The 17,414-nt window shown below is 42.5% G+C and overlaps 2 protein-coding genes across 2 annotated transcripts in view; one reads left to right on the top strand and one right to left on the bottom strand.

Annotated features, from left to right (window-relative positions):
- ATP11B (ATPase phospholipid transporting 11B (putative)) overlaps nucleotides 1–17,414 on the top strand; it is a 412,741-nt gene that overhangs the window by 194,041 nt on the left and 201,286 nt on the right. The gene's annotated exons all lie outside the window — the stretch shown is intronic.
- The window catches only part of MCF2L2 (MCF.2 cell line derived transforming sequence-like 2), a gene marked incomplete at its 5' end in the record, with an annotated part of 216,523 nt that continues 206,221 nt past the window's right edge, over nucleotides 7,113–17,414 (bottom strand). Inside the window, 5 exons of the mRNA XM_083363877.1 lie at nucleotides 7,113–7,690; nucleotides 9,328–9,431; nucleotides 10,394–10,506; nucleotides 11,130–11,248; nucleotides 14,701–14,787. Coding sequence (XP_083220003.1) covers nucleotides 7,590–7,690; nucleotides 9,328–9,431; nucleotides 10,394–10,506; nucleotides 11,130–11,248; nucleotides 14,701–14,787 — 524 coding nt within the window. The 3' untranslated portion in view covers nucleotides 7,113–7,589. The remainder of the gene's footprint in view (nucleotides 7,691–9,327; nucleotides 9,432–10,393; nucleotides 10,507–11,129; nucleotides 11,249–14,700; nucleotides 14,788–17,414) is intronic.

Raw genomic sequence — 17,414 nt, 5'->3', positions numbered from 1 at the left:
TCTCACACCTTAAGTCCCCATCCCATTATCACATGCTACCCAGTCAAGAGTCAAATCTTGCAGTCCTGTGACTATAAAAGCAGGGGCAAGAAGTCATTCTGTCAAGTTTTGATAAAACTGCAGGGTTATTGTTGATTATTGGGATCTTCTGCACAGAACCTAGCCCTGGGTTTGTGGAAACTGACCTCCTTCGGGGTATCTCTGCTGTTGTTATTAAGGAGCTCCTGACATCTTGTATGAAATTTGGATATCATCTTGTTTGCGTATATGTTTTAAATGTTTTGCTTTTTAATCTATTTACTAGAACTAATAAAGCTTAAAATCCCCTTAATTATTGGAAAGTTCATTGTCTAACCAATTGCCTGGGCATCTGATCACTGCCCTAACACTTGGCAGAACACTGGATCATAGCATACCTCCGACTAATTTAGTATTTTTAATTATTTATTGTAATGGGCTAGTTCTATTTAATCTTATTTTTAACTTTTGTATATTGTATTTTTATTGTATTTTTATTGCCCTGTACACCGCCCTGAGTCCTTTGGGAGAAAGGCGGTATAGAAATTAAATTAATAATAATAATAATAAATAATAATAATAATAATTTTGCATGCTAAACTGCAATAGGATCAAATAGAATAGAGCTAGAAGGAACCTCGGAGGTCTTCTAGTCCACCCCCCTGCTCAAGCAGGACAACCTATACCATCTCAGACAAATGACTGTCTAGCTAGCCTCTTCTTGAAAATCTCCAGTGATGGAGCGCCCACGATTTCTGGAGGCAAGCTGTTCCACTGGTTGATTGTCCTCACTATCAGGAAGCTTCTTCTTAATTCCAGGTTGCTTCTCTCTCTGATCAGTTTCCATCCGTTGCTTCTTGTCCTGCCTTCAGGTGCTTTGGAGAATAGCTTGACTCCCTCTTCTTTGGGGCAGCCCCTGAGATATTGGAACACTGCTATCACGTCACCCCTTGTCCTTCTCTTCATTAAACTAGACATACCCAATTCCTGCAGCTGTTCTTTGTATGTTTTAGCCTCCAGGCCTTTTGATCATCTTAGCTGCTCTTCTCTGAATTTTTCCCCCAAACTCAACATCTTTTTTGTGATATTTATTTATTTATTTTATTTATTTTAATTCCATTTACCGGTATATCCCGCCCTTCTCCGAAGACTCAGGACGGCTTACAAGCTTAGCAGTAGCCTTCATTCTATGTATATGCCTGCTTATTAGGGCTTTCACACACACCCCAAGCGGCATTATTACAAAGTCAGCTTAATTGCCCCCAACAATCTGGGTCCTCATTTTACCTACCTCGGAAGGATGGAAGGCTGAGTCAACCTTGATATGGTGACCAAAATTGGCTGCAGTATTCCAGGTGTGGATAGGTCCCATTGTTCCAAGTTGTCGAGATCTTTTTAGATCCTGAGTTTGTCTTCTGGGGTATTGGCTACTCCTGTCAGTTTGGTGTCATCTACAAATTTGATGAGTTCCCCCTTCAATTCCCTCATTTAAGTCATTTATGAATATATTGAAGAGTACTGGGCCTAAGACAGAACCTTGTGGTACCCACTGCTTACTTGTCTCCATGTAGGGATGTAGTACCATTGAGGACTACTCGGTGAGTACGGTTTGCCAGCCAGCTACAGATCCATCTGGTGGTGATGTTGTCTATACCACCTTTTTCTAGCTTACCAAGGAGTAGGTTGTGGTCAACTTTACTGAAATCTAAGTATACTACGTCCACAGCATTTCGCTGGTCTACCAGTTTAGTCACTTTATTGAAGAATGAAATAAGATTGGTTTGGCATGATCTGTTTTTGACAAACTCATGTTGGCTATTAGGTATAACTTTGTTTGCTTCTAGTTGTTCGCAGATCTGTTTTTTGATTATCTTTTCTAGGATCTTCCCAGGCATTGATGTTAAACTGATCGGTCTGTATCTTCTCAGTCTGTTTTTTTTCTTCCTTTCTTGAAGATGGGAACCACATTAGCCCTTTTCCAATCCCCACGTATTTCCCCGGTGCTCCAGGATTTTTAAAAGATGTGGCGCAACGGTTCTGAGACATCTGCCAGCTCCTTCGGAACTCTGTCGCTGTCATGTTTTCATAATGACAGCGGTGTTTACATAATTTTTGTTAGATAGGCTCCTCCCAATCAAAGTTAACTTTCAGAAAGATTTTTCTTTCAAAAATGGGCAAAAGGGCAAGGTACCTTCCTACCCTCCCAATAATCTTGCTGTTGCGTTTAACAAAAGGGGGGAAAAAGAAACAATGGATTCGGTTGATTAACACCAATCTCCTTTGCTTCTTTATGTTTTGATTTTATCTTCCCAGATGGATTGATCTTAGCTTCATGTCACACTTAAAAGTAAGGAAAAAGATCACAAGGCATTTTGTAACATGGTATTTATAATTCTTAGAAAGTCAAAACAAGGAGTGGTTTGACACAGTTTGTAATGGTCTATTTACAGAAAGTTCAGCTTCACACAAACACACATTTTCGAAGTACATTCATACATTCGGTCCTGATACAAGAAATGAGAGAAGAAAGCAGAATTTCCCTGCCTCTCTTCCAGCAATGATGAACCACAAATAACATTATCTTCAACGTGGAAAACAAATTTAAAAATTACAAATCCTGGGCCATGTAATCAAGGGCATCTGCAGAGGAGAGATAACCAACTCAAGAGGGTGGCCATCCAGAGGATGCAACCAAAGCCCCGCCCCTTTTATGTGATATTTATAAAAAGGGGGTGGGGCTTTGATTAGGGGGCCATGGCCGCCATCTTGAGCTTTCTTTTTTTTAACAAATCCTTCCTTTCCTGCAGAAGGCCCCCGAAAATAACATTTGCAGAAGGAGTTTTAGCAGCAGAATTTAGCAGCTCTGGGTGGGACTAACCCTCGCAGTATAGATGAGGATTTTAAATATGGGTAGTTCTCAGCTTTTGACCATAATTGGAACTAGAGGTTTCATTGGTAACCAGGGTGGTTGTTCAGTGAGTCATGCCCCGATTTTACCATGTTTTTCCCATGGTTCTTAAGTGAATCACTGCACTTGCTAAGGGAATCACGCAGTTGTTAAATTAATCCGGCTTCCCTTATTGACTTTAAGTGATTCCAGGATGCTACAACTATTATAAATATATATATACAGTTTGCCTAGCACCCGAATTTTGACCATGTGATGTGGGGATGTTGCAATGGTCATAAGTGTGAGGCCCGGTCAGAAGTAACATTTTTCAATACTGTTGTAACTTTGAATGGCTGCTAAACACATGGTTGTAAGTAGAGCAGGGGTCTTCAAATTTGACCCTTTTGTGACTCGTGGACTTCAACTCCCAGAATTCCTCAGCCAGCGTGCCTGGCTGAGGAATTCTGGGAGTTGAAGTCCACGAGTCATAAAAGGGCCAAGTTTGAAGACCCCTGAAGTAGAGGATTACCTATAGTGTGGTGTCTTTCTAATCCCCAGATGTTTTTCCGAGCTGTTCATTGTCTTCAAGGAAAGAAAGGGAAAGCTAGGGATTGTAATGCAAATCTAGCTAGAAGGTGCCAGAGTCTGTTGTACGTAAATCTACCCATTGTGTCTGAACACCGTCTTCTGTAAGGGCAGAAATATGCCCTGTATTGAACACCGACTTCAACTGCATTTCATTGCCAATTTTTGCAAATTTAAAACCTCCTAATCATGTCACAAAAAGTGGGCAGTATAAGGGTTTTTTTTAAAAAAAACACACAAAAAACAATATGACAAGTCTCCTGATCCAGGAAAAACAAAAGGGCCCTGGAATGTGTGTAACAGGCATCCTCTTACAAATAGAAACAGACAGAAAACCAGGCATTTGCACACAGGCTTCTCTTGCCAAATTGTGATGCAGGCAATCTTTTTTTTTCTTTCTTTCTTTTCACATGCCTCAAGATTGTTGTCGGTGTGAATCCTGATCAATGGGTGTAGTAGTTGGGAAAGCAGATCAGAAATTGAAAGACACCCCAATGGGAATTCCCATTGTTTAGATCAGTGTTTGTCAACCTCAGCAGGTTTAAGATGGGTGGACTCCAACTCCCAGAATTCCCCTGCTTGCTGAGTTGTCTTAAAGTTGTTGAGGTTGACAAGCACTGCTTTAAAGTTACAATCTATCATTACAAGTCTTATCATACATGCCTGATTTAAGGCAGGAGTCTCCAACCTTGGCAACTTTAAGACTTGTGGACTTCAAATCCCAGAATTCCTCAGCCAGCATAGTTCGCTGAGGAATTCTGGGAGTTGAAGTCCACAAGTCTTAAAGTTGCCAAGCGTTGGAGACCCCTGGTTTAAAGAACCAGTATATATCACAAGACGACATTCTTGTCTCATACTGTTTGGCTGTTTGCTTGAAGGAAATACCAGTGACCATCTGGATCTTAAAACTCCTAAAAAAGAGTTGTCCAACCTTGGCAACTTTTAAGACTTGTAGACTTCAACTCACAGAATTGCCCAGCTAGTATTTCTCAGCTTCTCTGTCTCCAGCACCCACTTTAGGAAGACGAAGTCCCCACCTTCCTTCTCCAGGTGTTCCTGGAGTACATCTGGTATCCCATGAGCCCTTGCACCAGGCAAGCATTAGCAAGGCTTCCCTGTACTAGCCCAGGAGTAGGCAAATATGGCCCCTTTACGACCTGTGAACTTCAACTCCCAGAATTCCTGCAGCAACGTGACTGGCTGAGGAATTCTAGTTGAAGGCCTCAGGTCTTAAAGTTAACAAGTTGGACATCCCTGCCCTAAACCAAGGTTCCAAAGTGGTCAGTATTGACCTCCAAAGGTTGATGGAACTATCCAGGGAATTGCTTATGTAGTAGCTATTATTATTATTATTATTTGTAGCACTACTAATTAAAGTTGTATTCATTGTTTTCATATAATAAATATTTGGGGATTGATAAATGATCATAAACTTCATGAAGGGGTCGATGAGCTGAAGGGTTTGAGGACCACTGCCTTAAACTAAATTTAGCAGAGGGGGGGGTCAACCTATTCTCCAAAGCACCTGAAAGCAGGACAAGAAGCAATGGATGTAATCAAGGACAGACCCAACCAAGCACTAAGGAGAAATTTCCTGACACTGAGGACAATCAATCTGTGGAATGACCTGCCTGCAGAAGTTGTGAGTGCTCTTTAAGAAGAGATTGGACAACTATTGGTCTAAAATGGTATAAGGCTTCCTGCTCAAGCAGAGGATTGGACTAGAAGACCTCCAAGGTCCCTTCCATCTCTGTTATTCTGAAGGGCAGCAGCTATGGGGTAGTCAGTAGTCTTCAAGGGCAGCCCCACGTAGAGCACATTGTAATAATCAACTTATGAGGTGATTAGGGCATGAGCGACTGAGAAATTTATCAAAGAGGGAAGCAACCTAGGAGAAATTTCCTTACAGTGAGAACAGTTAATCAGTGGAATGAGTTGCCTCCAGAAGTTATGGGTGCTCCACATTGGAAAATTTTAAGAAGAAATTGGACAACCATTTGTCTGAAACGGTATAGGGTTTCCTACTTGAGCAGGGGGTCGGACTAGAAGACCTCCATGGTCCCTTCCAACTCTGTTATTCTGTTAGCAGGAAAATGGCGTAACATTTCAGCCTAGCCTTGCAGGACAAAGCATTATTCCAGGAAAATTTTTGAGCTTTTATGGCGGGATTCCACAATCAGCCAAACCTATCAAGAGGCATGCAATCTGAAAGGCGCATCACTTGGGCCGTTGCTAAGAGCCTAGAAATGCAACTTATGTGGTGTTGCCACATTCCAAGATTGGATAAGAATCTTTAGATTTCTCTTGATTGACCAGACTTTTATATAGCACTCAAGTCACCCCACTCCTATGTTTAAAAAAAAATGTTTGGATCATGACCCTACTAGCTGATTTGTAGAACCTGATTTTCCCCTTGGCCATCAAACTGAAGTCTTCACGCAAAAACACTTTCACATGTAATGTCCTCCCTCTGGTGCTGACACGTGCTTTGGATCCTGCAAACTGCAATGCCTAGAGCAGGGGTCTTCAAACTTGGCCCTTTCATGACTTGTGGACTTCAACTCCCAGAATTCCTCAGCCAGTCATAAAATGGCCTAGTTTGAAGACCCCTGGCCTAGAGTTTAAATTAAAAACTGGAGGTTTTCAAGAAGAGGTCGGACAGCTGTTTGTCCAGAATGGAGGGGTAGGCAACATTGGCTCTTTTATGACTCGTGGACTTTAACTCCCAGAATTCAGTGGCTCAGGAATTCTGGGAGTTGAAGTCCACGAGTCATAAAAGAGCCAAGGTTGCCCACCCCTAATGTTTCTCAACCTTGGCTGCTTGAAGACATGTGGACTTCAACTCCCAGAATTCCACAGCCAGCCAAGACTGAGAAACACTGGATAGAGTCTTCTATAGGGGTTGGACTAGAAGACCTCCAAGGCCCCTTGCAACTCTATTGTTCTGTATTCTTCAAGCAGGATGACAGCCTCTGAAGCTTTAAACTGGACCAGGCTGATTTCATTGTATGCCTATGGCAACTCATGATATTGTTCAGAGGGCTGCAATGCTTTTTTCCCTTCTGAAATATGACAAGTAACTTTCAAAAGACAACATATTCTCCTTGGCAATCATTCCCTTTGCAAGTACCTCAATGTTGGGGGTGGGGGAGGGGAAACATTACATGGGATGCATTAAATATTGGGGTAGGATGGGGTGGGGAAGAAACTCTGTATTCTAACCCAGAGCCCAGCATAAGAAAATGCCCAAATGCATTCTACACAAGTGTAAAACACTGAAATGCAGCATTAGACAGAACTCTCAGCATTGGATGCAAAACCTCTGGAGGGGACAAAGCTGCCTTGTTGATGCCACATCCCATAATTGCCTTCATGAAAGCCCTTTCCTCCTCCTCCCCTTTTTGAGTTTCAAGCTACTTATTTGCTTCCGGTTAGCATCCAAAACACCCTGTAGACAAAAAAGATTACACGTAACCCAAAGCGAGTTACACCTTTCGCTGTTGGTGCAAAAGTGTAACCTTTGGCTCAGATTCAGGAATTGCACTTTTCTTCATCGTTGCTCAGCTTCCTCTTTTGGGCCCTGCCCTGTTTCTGATTGTCTTGAAATAATAGCCACGTAAGTTAGATTGAGCCACGGAAAGCTGGCTGAGCAGCTGATCCAAATTGGCGAAGGAACACAAGGCATTCTTGCCCGACACAGCATCATCTTGAGGATCCTTGGTGATCTGAGTTTCAAGAATCCAGCACTCCGACCCGAGGCTGCGGGTGTATAACGATCTGTTGTTGTCCATTTCATTTAGGCTAATTTCGACCTTCAGAAATGCAGTGCACAAACCAACAAACAAAAAAGAAGAAGAAGCATACAATGGGTGTGTTTTGCTGAATAATAAGGTAACTCGGACATCTTTGAAGTTTAACTTATTTTGAAATTTACTAGCTCGGCAAGACTTCTTTTTTTTTAAATTTTCTTTTAATCTGTTTCACGTTGACAAAATATTAAATTGTGAAATCCGGAGCTTTGGGAAAAGGCAATTTGGTCCAGCATCTGCAGGTAAACAGAGAAGACTGATCCCTGAGGAGATGCTTTCTGGTCTGTTCAGCTTCCAGCTTTTTGTCCAGCTGTTAAGCTTCTGTTCAGCTCCCCCACCTTCATATCTGAGTTTGTGGACGCAGAGCTGTGAGTATCGCTGTAGACATCTGAAAAGGGAATGCACCAACAGTATCAATAATGCTGATTTAATTTATAATAATAATAATAATAATAATAATAATAATAATAATAATAATAATAATAATAAGAAGAAGAAGAAGAAGAAGAAGAAGAAGAAGTTGGAAGGGACCTTGGAGGTCATCTAGTCCAACCCCCTGCTAAGGCAGGAAACCCTATACCATTTCAGACAAATGGCTGTCCAGTCTCTTCTTACTATTGAGCAAGGTAGTAGCAACTGTGAGAGGGAACTCGGAGTCCTAGTGGACAATCACTTCAATATGAGCCAGCAGTGTGCTGCAGCTGCCAAAAAAGCCAACACAGTGCTAGGCTGCATTAACAGAGGGATAGAATCAAGATCAAGTGAAGTACTAATACCACTTTACAATGCTTTGGTAAGGCCACACCTGGAATACTGCATCCAGTTTTGGTCACCATGATGTAAAAAAGATGTTGAGACTCTAGAAAGGGTACAGAGAAGAGCAACAAAGATGATTAGGGGACTGGAGGCTAAAACATATAGGGAACGGTTGCTGGAATTGGGTATGTGTAGTTTAATGAAGAGAAGGATGAGGGGTGACATGATACCTATGTGGAAGCTGTCCCAGGTGTCACTTTTCTGCCAGAGATTCCTTCTTGGTAATCAGCCACCAACACAACCTTGAAACTCTTCTTCAACTGAAAGACGCTCACAATACAGGTAGTCCTTGACTTACAAACCACAAATTGAGCCCCAAATGTATGTGGCTAAGTGAGACAAGTTGTTAAGTGGGCCTTGCCCCATTTTAGGACCTTTCTTGTCAAATTTGTTCAGTGCATCACTGCAGCTGTTAAGTTGGTAACACAGCTGTCTAGCGACTCTAGCTTCCCCACTGATTTTGTAGAAGGTCACAAAAGGGGATCACATGATCCCAGGACACTGCAAGAGTCATAAATATGAACCTGTTGCCAAGCATTCTGAATTTTGATCACATGGCCGTGGGCTTGCTGCAAAGGTCATAAGGGTGGGAAATGGTCATAAGTCACCTTTTTCAGTGCTGTTCGTTTCACTAAATGAATGGTTGTAAGTCGAGGACTACCTGTAGAAACTTGCATTTTTCATTAATATTCCATCCCATTGCCTCTTTCTTCCCTCTCATGCTTATCTCACCTGCAACTGAAGAGTTCTGCACCCTCCTTTCTTAACTCTTTACTTGTTCTTCATGATTAGTAAAGGTCTACCGACATTATTTACTTCTCCAAAAAGCATGACTGAAAGACATTTTAGGCCTATTAACTTGGAAGGTAGAATTTGAAAACAATAGATTACTGAGTGAAGATGGCAAGACACGTAAGATTTTGGATTTGGCTTCAAAAAGCAATTTTGTTGAGGGGGGCCTGGATGAGGATGAACGAAGAAAGCTCTGTGGCTTACTGATGTTGCTACTGGTTTGTTAATTTGAGGTGCCTATCTGCGTCCCCTCAGTTTGGGGATAATGAGCACATTAATATGATAAGAATAGTCCAGTTCACCAATGTTCTGTCTTCCCCAAGAAACAATATGCCAGATTTTTTTTACTGCGTAGGAAGTCAAGTGCGCACAATCAAATAAGAAATATAAAGCTTTTCAAACTTTCCTATGGGTTACCTGAATTGCTGATTCTACAAGTGCTGTTGGCTTCAGCTTCTGCTGGTTGTAACAAACTGGAAGGTATCCAGTCTGTTTTTTCCGAAACTAGCTTCTTTACTAACCTGAGTTTAGAGGAAAAAAAATTAATTTCCCTTTTTTCACATGTCATCCATTGCTGGTACTGTATATAGCAGTGATGGCAAACCTTTTAGAGACCGAGTGCCCAAACCACAGCCCCAAACCCACTTATTTATCGCAAAGTGCCAAGGCCGCATCAGCATTGTGGTGTCCTCAGGGGAGGCATGGGGGTGTGGCACACTGGGTGGGCATGGTTGCGGTTGTCACGGCAGACTGGGTGGGCGCGGCTGGGGTGGGCATGGCCACCTCAATGTTGCTCATGGGGGGATGCCTGTGGGGGCTGGGCAGGGTTTGGGGAGATCTAGGGGGTCTCTGGCAGGTGGGGCAGTGGGCAGGAGGACCAGCATAGATGGGGGGAGGCACGCAATCCTAGCTGGGACTGGGGGGCCATGGCGCCGATGGGGATCTGGCTTTCCCTGCTCGGAGTGGCCTTTGGCTTGCTGGTGGTGGGCGTGTTCTACCACCTCTACTCGAGCTTGCTAGCCGCCTGCTTTGCCTCCTTTGTGCTGGGTGGGGCTGCTGCTCCGGGTGGCGGTGGTGGCCTAATGGACCTGTGCAAGTTGCTGGCAGCAGCGGCGGTGCACGTGCCCACAGAGAGGGCTCTGAGTGCCACCTCTGGCACACGTGCCATAGGTTCGCCACCACTAGTATATATCATGCAATCCTTCTGAGTTAATATAGGATTATAAAGTTAGTCCGCATAAAAATACTTGTTGCGGAAAGCAATCAGAGGTTGGGAAATGCTCAGAGACACGTCCAAAATCCATTACAAATTCATCTAATATCATTAAAGAATTTTTTCTTCCAGATAAAATAATCCTGCCTGCCTGCCTTCTCTTTCAATTTGTGTTTTTTTCAAGATTCAGCCAAGAACCTAGAGGAAAGTATTTTTCCCCTCTGTAATTATGATTTAAAAATTCTATGAGCAGGTATATCATTTACTTACCATTGTCCATTCTCTCCTTCTTGAATAAACTCCACTAGATCTCCCTCCTCTAAAGTGAGGGAGTCCGGGAAACAGGTGTCAAAACTTCCTTCTACTCGGTATAGATTTGATCCCTAAAATTGAATAAAAGCAAGCCACAGATAATTATTCCCAAAAGTAGCCAGTGGTATTTTACTGATGCACTGCAAATGTTCATTAATAGAAGTCATCCTAGAAAAATAGAAGGGAAGTATAAAAATATTATAAATATAAACAATCTACATTCTACAATATTTGGTACAGCAATGAACAGAATAGTTGGAAGGGACCTTGGAGGTTTTCTAGTGACTAGTCCAGGGTTAGGCAAACTTGGCTCTTTTATGACTTGTGGACTTCGACTCCCAGAATTCCTGAGCCAGCTGGCTTCAGCTTAGAAGCCTTGGTTAGCAGTTCAGTTCCTGCATTCAATAAAGCATGTTCCTACCTGAACTCTCTCGCCTCGTCTCCTCTTGCTGCAAAGAACCCAGTACACAACAATCTTGGAAACAGGCCTGTAGCAATGAGTGTGCAGAACTAGTTTTTCTGACATGTCTAGATCTGGGGTCTCGAAACTTGGCAACTTGAAGACTTGTGGACTTCAACTCCCAGAATTCCTCAGCCAGCCATTCTGGGAGTTGAAGTCCACAAGTCTTCAAGTTGCCAAGTTTGAAGAGCCCTGGTCTAGATCTTGCATGAAGGTCAGAAGGATGTTACCTACATTAGAAGGGTGGCTGTCTTCCTCCAGGTCTGAAGAGTTTGAGAGGTCCTCAGTGCTGGACGGAATGGCTTCGAAGTCTTCAAATGTATCTAGCGATGGCATCTGTCTCCTAGGCCAACCTTCATTAAAAAACAAAACGCAGCAGTTGGCATTAGCTCCTGTTGTTTTAGATAAGATAGAAGGAGTCTGGTAAAATAATAATAATAATAATAATAATAATAATAATAATAATAATAATAATAATAATAATAATAATAATAATAATAGCAGCCCCAAATTCAATTCCCCAAATCAGTATTGCATGCCTTCTGTTGCTCAGAGCTTCCTGGGTTGCTGCTGGAGTTTCTGTGCTGCTCAGCCTTAGTGCCTACGTCTGGCTACATCCTTGTTTTAATTTCTTCCGTTCTTGATGAACGAGATTAGCCAACTTTCTCCTCCGACTCTAAAATTAAAGCTAAAGGTTCCCCCGCACATGCGTGCTAGTCGTTTCCAACTCTAGGGGCCGGTCTAGGGGCTCATCTCCGTTTCAAAGCCGAAGAGCCAGCACATGTCCGAGGACATCTCCGTGGTCATGTGGCCGGCATGACTAGATGCCAAAGGCGCACGGAACGCTGTTACCTTCCCACCGTAGTGGTCCCTATTTTTCTACTTGCATTTTTTATGTGCTTTCGAACTGCTAGGTTGGCAGAAGCTGGGACGAGTAACAGGAGCTCACTCTGTTATGCGGCACTCGGGATTTGACCCGCCAGACTGCCGACCTTCTGATCGACAAGCTCAGCGTCCTAACCCACTGAGCCACCGCGTCCCTTTTCCTCTGACTCTAGTGGTGCTTAATAATATACACATTCATTGATAAAAGTAATTTGATTCTTTCTTTACTGAAATAATTCATATGGTTGCCCGTGTCGCAACAGTGACTCGGGGTGATGCACAAGGCTTTAAACCCAACAATTGAAAAATGAGAGCTTCTATCCATGCAAATCAGGAAGGGGTGAACCTAGAGGATAAGGCATTTTCTATCATAAAAGGAAGGGAAACGTCTTTCCAAGTGGAGATTTATTTTATTTTATTTTTGCTTTTCACCTGTTTTTCAATAATTGATTGACTGACTTAATTTCTAACCTGTTTCTTCCACAACCAAGGTAGGTTTATTTATTTGATTTTTTTTTTAATCCTGCCTTTATTACTTTATAAGCAACTTAAAATATAATATATGATACTCGTTCCTCCTCCTCCCAAAATAACCATGTTGGGCTGAGAGAAAGTGACTGGCCTAAAGTCACCCAGCTGGCTTACATGCCAAAGGTGGGACTAGAACTCTCAGTTTCCTGATGATTGACCCAAAGTTACCCAGCCAGCTTTCATGCCTAAGGTGGGACTAGAACTCCCAGTCTCCTGGTGATTTGCCCAAAGTCACTCAGCCAGCTTTCATGCCTTAATCACCATACACTACAAAATATCAATTAACCCAATCTTCAATTATAATACTGATATAAGGGAAATTAGTATCTCAGTGGAAGATCTGTTTTTTTTGCGATCTTTCCAAACAATGGGTGGAGAGGATTAGGAAGTGTATCGTACAGCCTAGGGGCCCTGCAAAAGAAGGCCGTGTTTGTTGACATGGTATGCTGTGTGTTGATTGCCAGCAACCAATATTTTGAATCACAGCATTCTTAGTCTGCACACTCATTTGCACAAAAGCACCCAAAGTGACGATGTCTTTCTCAAGGCTTACTTGTGGAATCAGGGGAGCACAAAATTATATCAGTTTCGTGGGAGGAAAGCTATGACTCAGTTGCACTTACAAAAAATTCAAATGGCCTATTGCCAGAGTAATATTGTTAACAAGAGGCACTATTTCTAGATTGATTTAGCAGCTATTTTGGTGAACGATACAGATCCTTTTCTTCACAGATTATATAGGTGGCAGAATAAGTTTATTCATGGTTCAAGGAAAAGAAGCCAGCTGAATCTTTCTCTTGATAAAGATGTCAAAAAACATTAGAATACAAATTGGCGGAGAACTTTGGAGACAATTCCTATTGGCAGAAGGACTTGAGGTGACAAAAGGTTTCCCAGTTTATTAAAAGGGAACATACTCTGTTCATTTTCCGCCAATGATAAATTCACTTTTTTCAAACAACCCATTGAAATATATTCTATATAAACCTTCCCACAATTTACATCACATTTTAATTACCTGTTTCATTTCTACCCATCAAATTATAAGATTATTTGAACTAAGAACTAAAAGACAGGAAAGGTGAACGCAAGAAAAGGAAAGATGCAGAACAAAATTATAGCAAGGTAAATATCATAATAGGCTCTTCGCTTTAAAAATAATAGAGAACTTAAGAGATCTTATATAGTGCTAATTTGTTGCTTTTGTTTAGAAGATTGTTTTTTTTTCTAAAAAAACAACAACGCCGGTCCATCAAAGTTAGACAGTTAATTGTCAGCCAGCTTCTAAAACATGTGACGTATAATATTTAGGAATTTTTGGAAGAGGAGATGAATTAAAAGTGGAATTGTGTCCTATCCTGTATTGGCTCAGTCAGGCAGTTAAACACACCTGGAGAACATCACCTTATTGAAGGCCATTGTGCCTGAATCAAAATAGGTATTTCTTCTGAAAGGGATAATCGTGACAAAACACAAAGGTGTCGTTGTGGGTTTTATTCTACTAGTCATAGCCAACTTTAGGGGTCAGTTCTCATCTCCCTTTCTTTAAGCCATCGAGCCAGCACCGTTCAGACATTTCCGCAGTCATGTGACTAGCATGACATCATTCTGTAGCACAAAGCGTACGGTGAAACACGGAACGTTGTTATCTTCCCACTGAAGTGGTACCTATTAATCTACTTGCATTTACATGCTTTCAAACTGCTAGGTTGGCAGAAGCTGAGGCAAGTGATGGGAGCTCACTCTGGCTCATGGTGGTAGGACACGAGCCACTGGCGTCTTATAATCGTTGACAGCACAATGAGAATATCAGCAATGCATGAGGTGTATTCTAAAAATGACAACCGCTGCTTGAACTTTCTTGGGTTTAGCCAGTTGTCAATATTTTCATGGGAGACCTTAGAGAACCCCAGAGGCTGGGAAGTTAGGAAAAAACATCCCAGAAGAAGACAACAGCAAACTATTTCAACCGCGTTGCCAAGAAAACTGCACTCTATTCATGACGTCACCAGGAATCAACTGGACTCATGAAGCAACATAGATAAATCAACACTCTGAAGAGTTTATGATTTTCAAACTGGGGATGAAAAAAAAGGATCAATAGAACACGACGGAAGTCGATGGTAGAAAAAAAGAGTTTAGGTGGTCAATAGGAAATAAAAATGATTGTCATGCTTCAGTCAATCTGGAGGCTTCTGGCACAAACCCCAGTCAAGTGCTGAGAGCACATTTAAGAAGCTAAGGCTTCTTCTTGTGTAAACGAGTTCCAGTCCATTTCATGGGGCTAACCCAGATAAATTTCCTCCGTACCAGATCTCCCCCCCAAAAAAAGATGTTCTTAATAACATGCACATCTGATCTTAAAAAGAATACTCTGATTTCTTTTTACCTGTCTGTGAAGCTGATCTGGGTACCGTTCTTGTAGAGGAAACGGCGTTGGAGTTAGCTTGAGCCAAGAAGGTGCTTTCAAAGGCATCTGGGATAGGAAGCAGAGTATTCTATAATTTTAAAAATGCTGTTTGGCATCCATCTTAAAAGACGAAATGGTGAGCATGCAAACCTTCCTTGACAAATTTCAAAGATTGTGTTAAGGAAAACAGGCATCTTCAGGACTACTTTACTCTGGATCAGTGGAGTCCACAGACAGGCCATCCAAAACCAAAATCAAGATAGGAGCCTCAGCTATATAATTGAAGCCTCACCCGCTTATGTCTACGCTACACAGACAACTGGAAAGCCAAACCAACTCCCCTTGGTAGGGACAAGAAGAGAGCAGTGGAATGTGGCGATTTTACAGCACGTTCTGCCAACTGCTTCGGAGTCTCCACACAACATTTTTAAATGCTGTTCCAAAACTGTGGGAAAACATCATGTTAGCCTGTAGGACCCTGTTTCAAAATGAGGTTTTTTTAGAGCTTAACACGGAAGAGGAGACTCAAAGAAAAAAAACAACGATTACAGATAATTCTCGACTTACAACTATTCATTTAGCCCAGGGGGTCTTCAAACTTGGCCCTTTTATGACTGGTGGACTTCAACTCCCAGAATTCCTCAGCCAGGCACGCAGCTGCAGTGTCCCAGAGTCCCGTGATCGCCATTTATGACCTACCCAGCTGGCTTCTGACCAGCAAAGTCAATGGGAGAAGCTGGATTCATTTAACGACCAATTGCTTCACTCAACAGCTGCAGTGAACCGTTTAACAACTGTGTCAAAAATGGTAGTAAGATTGGGTCTGACTCACTTCACAACCACTTTGCTTAGCAGTGGAAATTCTGCTCATAATTGGGGTCATAAGTTGAGGACTATCGGTATTTCTGCTTCGTCCTAAGTGTTTGTCACAGGTGATGGACATTACATATAAGGGAAATTGCATCTTGTCTCTAGTATGAACAGCTTTTGAAATGGAAGTCTGCCTTCCAGAATGTTCTTCTCCAAGTTCTTCTTTCTAGATCAGGGGTCCCCAACCCAGCACCGGTCCACAGCATGCCAGCAACCGGTCCACACAAACAAGCAAAGCCCCATCCTTGGGATGCAGGCAGCATGCAAATCCATGCCCCCTGTGGTCCACGGAAAATCTTTCTCCATGGAACCAGTCCTTAGTGCCCAAAAGCACATCGTCATTAAGTGAATCCAGCTTCCCCCATTGATTTTGCTTGGGGGCTGCTATTCTAGATCATTAATTTTCCCAAGAGGCCACTTGAGAAATTGGGACTGTTGGGGAGGGCCAAATCAATGGGGGTTGTGAAGGTGTGTAGGCACACATCCACATACGTACACAAATTGAAAGAAAAAAAAATAGCAGTCACCTTCAAAATAAAAGCAAACCACATGGGACAGACAGGAACAGCCAAAGGGCTGGATGTGGTCCAGGGGTCATAAAATGCCCAGGTGTGCTCTAGATAATTTAAGAAATGTTGTCCATGATTTATGACCACAATTGAACCTAGAATTATGGTCATAAAGTTGTTGCTGCTATTTAGCAAGGCACCCATGAAATCCTGGCTCTGACCGTTGCAGTCCTTATGTGGAGCATGGGGTGCCTTGTGGGGGAGGGGGGAGGGGAAGCCCTGGGTTGTTGAATGAATTGTTCTAAGTTGAGGACTACCTGCTTAGAATTCTGAGACTTCTAAGACTCTCCCCTACTGCTGAGATGTGGCTATCTCCAGGCATCCTTTAATCAACCAAAAACAGTCCTGGCATGAAACGTGTGTCTCCTTTGCCAAGCCCTCTGCTTCATTTTGCTTCTCTCTCTGTTCCCAGCAAACACCAACAGATTTTGCACTCAAAGAATGAGCTTGGACGACTTCAGAATAAGTGGAGAAGGCTAATTTAGCCACAGTTCAGCTAAGAATGAAGAATGAAGAAGATACAGATAGCCCTTGAATTTCAACCTTTCGTTTAGTGAACATATGAAGTTACAACAGCACCGGGAAAAGTGGCTTGTGACCATGTATTACACTGGCAACCGTTGCAGCCTCTCCTTGGTCACCTGGTCAAAATTCAGACGCTGGGCAATTGGCTAATATTTATGACGGTTGCAGCGTGATCACCTTTTGCGACTTTCTGACAAGTCAATGGGGAAGCCAGACTCACTTAACAACCGTGTTGCTAACTTCACAACTGCAGTGCTTCACTTAAAAAGTGTGGCGAGAAAGGTCGCTCAATGACTGTCTCGCTTAAGCAATAATCGGGCTCAATTGTGGTCGTAAGTTGAGGACTACCTGTAAGTCTATCTCGCTTGTGGACTGGCATCAAGATAAAGGTATTGTCATGGGCACGGGGGAGAGCCATTCTATTGTCTGGAAATGGTGCCATGGCTAAGTCAAACTACGGAAAGGCCAGGAGTCACAAAATATCTAGAGGAACAGACGAGAAAGGCACCTGACATTTTCATGGATAACTTGAGGTGTCACCAACAGAACTTTCCTACCACTAGAGGGAGCAGTGATATTAAAGCTCTCCTGTGCCGAAAGTAATTTTATATCCACGCTTTTCCACGCTTAAGTGTATGCTGTAATTTTACATTCTTGGCTTTAAGAGAGAACATAAAGCATGTCAGAGGTTAGACGTCAATGCTATTTGGACATGGAAAGCATGTAGTC

This window comes from Vipera ursinii (assembly GCF_947247035.1).
Source record: "Vipera ursinii genome assembly, chromosome: 5".
NCBI lineage: Eukaryota > Metazoa > Chordata > Lepidosauria > Squamata > Viperidae > Vipera > Vipera ursinii.
The sequence above is the reverse complement of the archived record's forward strand: the minus strand, read 5'-3'. Positions and strand labels throughout refer to the sequence as shown.